At 52.1% G+C, this 4,750-nt stretch overlaps 1 protein-coding gene across 3 annotated transcripts in view; it reads left to right on the plus strand.

The window, feature by feature from the left end:
* Nucleotides 1-369: 369 nt before the first annotated feature.
* Nucleotides 370-4,750, plus strand: part of CRABP1 (cellular retinoic acid binding protein 1) — a 9,698-nt gene continuing 5,317 nt past the window's right edge. Inside the window, exons 1-3 of one of the 3 annotated variants that reach the window (XM_011982705.1) lie at nt 370-541; nt 1,089-1,267; nt 3,821-3,934. In XM_011982705.1, the coding sequence (XP_011838095.1) occupies nt 472-541; nt 1,089-1,267; nt 3,821-3,934 (363 nt within the window). In that variant the 5' untranslated portion in view covers nt 370-471. Of the gene's footprint in view, nt 542-1,088; nt 1,383-3,820; nt 3,935-4,750 lie in introns of all 3 variants that reach the window. The other 2 variants (XM_011982706.1, XR_001006359.1) reach the window with 2 other exon arrangements.

The following is a 4,750-nucleotide window of genomic DNA, read 5'->3' on the forward strand; positions in this document are numbered from 1 at the left end:
CTGATGGCCCCGCTAGCCACTTTAAGTTTATATTATGGATATTTTCAAACATGTTCAAAAGTAGAGAGAAGAGTAGAATGATAACCCAAGTCCACACCGCCCAGCTTTAACAGTTATCCGCTCCAAGCCAATCTTGTTTCAGCTAATCCTTTCCCACCACCCCTTTTAAAGCGGGATGTGAATGTCCTGAGGGAGGTGGAGGCGACCCCAGTTGGAGAGCGGGTGCCCGCACCTCTGGAGGCTGAGGCACAACTGGGCTGGCAGTTGAGCTCATACCGGGTAGGGACCGCCGGGGATAGGGGGCAGGGCTGGAGGGGCGGGGCCAGAAGCCGGGCCGGGTGGGGGGCGCTCTCCTAGTGACTCAAGGCGCGCAGCACTGGGCGCAAAGCCCCAGTCTCCGCCTCGTACGCTCAGAGTGTGCCCGCTGCGCCGCCGCTGTCCGTACCTGCCGCCGCCGCCACCACCGCCACCATGCCCAACTTCGCTGGCACCTGGAAGATGCGCAGCAGCGAGAATTTCGACGAGCTGCTCAAGGCACTGGGTAAGCTGGTGCAGAGGGCGCGCCCCGACGGGTAGAGGCGGCCGGGAGGTACCCTGGTCCCGGAAGTGCCCCGGTCCTGGGGGGCGGGAGTGGAAGTTGGGGCTCCCAGGCAGGAGGGAGTCCCCGGGGCAATAGATCGCCTTGTCTCCCAGGCGCACCGGGTCTCGGAGAAGCTGATAGAGAGCCCGGAACCATGCGTTCAGGGAAAGTTTGCTGAATGTTTGCCGCCCTCCTTGATGGTGCGGACTTTATCGCGTGCTAGATCATAGCGAGGAGAGATTACTGGAGAGCAAGGAGGATCCGGGACTTAAATTTGGAGACTCAAATTTGAGACCAGGCTCTGCCACGAATTCACTGTGCAACTCGAGGAAAGTCACTTACCCTCTCTGTACCTCAGTTTCTCATCTCGAAAACAAGGGCGAGGGCAGGGAAATGAGTGGGTCAATTTTAAGGCCCCTTTCTAAAGTTAGGGTATGAGCAGCGCCCGACCGGTTGCGAGACCGGCGGCGAGGCCCTGTGACCCGAGCTTGTGGTGCACCCTGCGCAGGTGTGAACGCCATGCTGAGGAAAGTGGCCGTGGCGGCTGCGTCCAAGCCGCACGTGGAGATCCGCCAGGACGGGGATCAGTTCTACATCAAGACATCCACCACGGTGCGCACCACTGAGATCAACTTCAAGGTCGGAGAAGGCTTTGAGGAGGAGACGGTGGACGGACGCAAGTGCAGGGTGAGACCCCAGAGCCAGTACAGCGTCCCCGGGTCCCCACTCCGCGCCCATGGCCCACTGCTGCTGGAGGAACCTATGTGTCCCTTTGCAGCCCGTGGCGCGCCTTCCTTGCAGGGTGTGTGCACTGGCTGTTTGCAGAGGGGATTTATGCATCCTAGTTGCCCCTGGCTCAAGACAAAGTATTACCTTCATTCCTTCTCAACCCCATCCCTAAGCCGCCTCCCAGGGTGCTAACTGCCGAGCTTAAAGAGCGGGCTCTGGGTTGCGCCGCTTTCCTAGCTGTGGCTTTTGCAGCGGTTTGAGGCGCCAAGCGCGGGCGGCGCGGGAGGAGGAGGTTGCAGCGGACGCCAGGTTCTCTGTCGCAGGTGAAGCGGCAGCTCTTGCATTCCTTTCCTGCCGTATCCCCTGCGCCCGCCCGGGTCCCCGGGCCGCCTGGGTACTCTCTGGATCCAGTTTCAGCAGTCCCGATGGCCCCGACACCTCTCCCCACCCACCCTCAGCCTGGTTCCTTAAAGGAACCGCGGAGGCTTTCCAAAAGCAAGGCAGGTTCTGGCTGGAAAAATGGACTAGTTGCCCTCTCTTAGTCCTCAAAGGCAAGAGTTTTTTTATTTCTCCATACATCGGCCCAGGGATGAACCGGTGGACTGAAGCAAGGGGTTGTACATTCCTTTTTTGCATGGGCAAAAATTGCATTTGGTTAACCAGACGGAAAAATAATCACTGGAGCTACCACTTATTTAAAAAGTGACAGAATGTCTCCCTCCCTTTCTCCAATTTTTGTTTTTTTTTTTAAAGAAAAAAGTCATAACATTCCAGAGAGTGGGAAATTGTGTCTTTCACCTTTCCTGAGCAGTGCCTGGTCTGATCTCAGAATGGGACTCTCTGAGCACTGGGCTTGGAAGGACAAAGAAACAAAGCCCCACGGAAGCAGGCTGATCTAGGAGGCAATCTTTGGCTCCCAGAATTGTCATAGCCTGAAAATGATCTCCACGCTTGGAGCGGTTGGGATCTGAAGCCCAAACTACAGTGCAGAAACAAAGAGCAAGACAGCATAGAGTGAAGGGCTGGGAGTCTAAGAGAGGAGGCTTGGCAACAGGCAGGGCTCAGTTTGGGGACATCCAATGGTGGCTACTGCCAGGGAGGGTAATTCTGCTTTAAAAAAAATTAAAGGTTCACACAACAGCCGGGAGAGTGTGGCTTTATGCACCACCCCCCATCCCCACCACACACACCTTGCTTAATGAATGTGTCCCATGTGTTAGTTAAAAACTGATTATGTGCACATTCAGCTCTGGCTCACCCCCCAGCCCAGCTGTACCACACTTTGCTTTGTGCAGACACTGGAGAAAACTTCAGGAAATCCCCCCTTTTGCCTCCCACCTCCAAAAGCATGAAGACCTTTCAGATTTATTTGCTTTTTAAAATTTTTCTAAAGGGACGTAACCAGGAAAGTGGCAGCATTTTAACCCTCAGAGCCAAAGACACCCAGGTTTATCAGCATAGGGGTGCACTACATCTGATGAGGAGTGAACAGAAAGGACGTTCTTAAGGCCGGGCGCGGTGGCTCAAGCCTGTAATCCCAGCACTTTGGGAAGCTGAGACGGGCGGATCACGAGGTCAGGAGATCAAGACCAGCCTGGCTAACACGGTGAAACTCCGTCTCTACCAAAAAATACAAAAAACTAGCCAGGCGAGGTGGCGGGTGCCTGTAGTCCCAGCTACTTGGGAGGCTGAGGCAGGAGAATGGCGTAGACCTGGGAGGCGGAGCTTGCAGTGAGCTGAGATCCAGCCACTGCACTCCAGCCTGGGTGACAGAGCAAGACTCCATCTCAAAAAAAAAAAAAAAAAAAAGGACGTTCTTATCCCAAAATCCGTGCAGGGAATCGTGCTCCTGATAGGCTGATGACAGATGTGGTTGCAAGCTTGGTGTCTTAACTGTTGAAAAATCTTGTGGTTCTGATGTGAAGGTTCTTGCTTTTAAAATCCAAATTATGACCACTTAAGGTCAGGAGTTCGAGACCAGCCTGGTGAAACCCCATCTCTACTAAATATATCAGAAAGCTACTCAGGAGGCTGAGGAAGGAGAATTGCTTGAACCTGGGAGGTGTAGGTTGTAGGGAACCGAGATTGTGCCACTGTGTTCAGCCTGGGCAACAGAGCGAGACTCCATCTCAAAAAATAAATAAATAAATAAAAATAAGTAAAATCCAATTTGTTTGAAGGAGTAGCTAATTTTTATATAAATGAATCATTTCATGCTCTAAATTTTATTCCTAGAGATGTAAAGCATGCCTAAGGCCTTGCTGCTTCAGTAAGAGATTGTGTGTGTGTGTGTGTGTGTGTGTTATACAAAGTGTATTTATACCCCATAAAATCTGTGACCAGCACTCTGAATTTGAACTTTCTAAGGCTCAGTGGAGAAGAATCTGTGGCCTACTGACAGGGACCATGTGTTGATTCTCTGCACAGCAATTATTTTTCAATGCTCATTGTTGCTCCTGCTCCTGCTGCTGAGACTGTAATTAATGTCACTAATGGTTTTCCTGCCCGCAGAGTTTAGCCACTTGGGAGAATGAGAACAAGATCCACTGCACGCAAACTCTTCTTGAAGGGGATGGCCCCAAAACCTACTGGACCCGGGAGCTGGCCAATGATGAGCTTATCCTGGTAGGGCCCCTTGACCCTGAAATAATCCTGAAGTTCTTCCAGATGGTGCCCGAGATGGACCCCACAAATATGTCCTCCTCACTCGGCCTTTCAGAGAAAGGCACCATTTGCCCTGGATTAAAATTAGAGCAGAAAACCCGAGATGACAGTTCAGGTCAGAGGAAATCATTGTTAAATGGTTGGCAGGAAAGAGGAGTGGCTCAGGGGGCAGAATAGGGGCTAGCGACAGGCTGGAGTGCCTGCCACTATCCACACTAATACATCCCAGTGGCGGTGACATGCTTTAAGCCAAGCTCCCCTCTCATCAGGTTTGGAATGCTTGGGCCCTCTGAGGTCCCCACGCTCACATGGCAGAAGGGATTTTTTTTTCATTCTCATTTCCCCTTTTGCTGGCTGGGAAAGGTTTCAGTAATTTTCATCACATCAGCACTCAGAGCCTTAGAGAACATTTTTACCTGTGATTTGCAAACTCCAATAGCCTTTGGGAGCTAGGCAATGAATGCTAATTTGGGAAGTGTCTGAATATAACACAGTGTGGAGAGATGAGCCCCTTTAGAACTAAAAAAGGTAGGCTTTTCCTTAAAAGTGTTCAGATCCCAGCACTTTGAGGGGCCGAGGCAAGCAGATCACCTGAGGTTGGGAGTTAGAGACCAACCTGATCAATATGGAGAAACCCCATCCCTACTAAAAATAAAAAATTAGCCGGGCGTGGTGGCATATGCCTGTAATCCCAGCTACTCAGGAAGCTGAGGCAGGAGATTCGCTTGAACCCAGGAGGCGGGAGTTGCAGTGAGCCAAGGTCGCGCCATTGCACTC

This window comes from Mandrillus leucophaeus, unplaced genomic scaffold (assembly GCF_000951045.1).
Source record: "Mandrillus leucophaeus isolate KB7577 unplaced genomic scaffold, Mleu.le_1.0 Scaffold241, whole genome shotgun sequence".
Lineage (NCBI taxonomy): Eukaryota > Metazoa > Chordata > Mammalia > Primates > Cercopithecidae > Mandrillus > Mandrillus leucophaeus.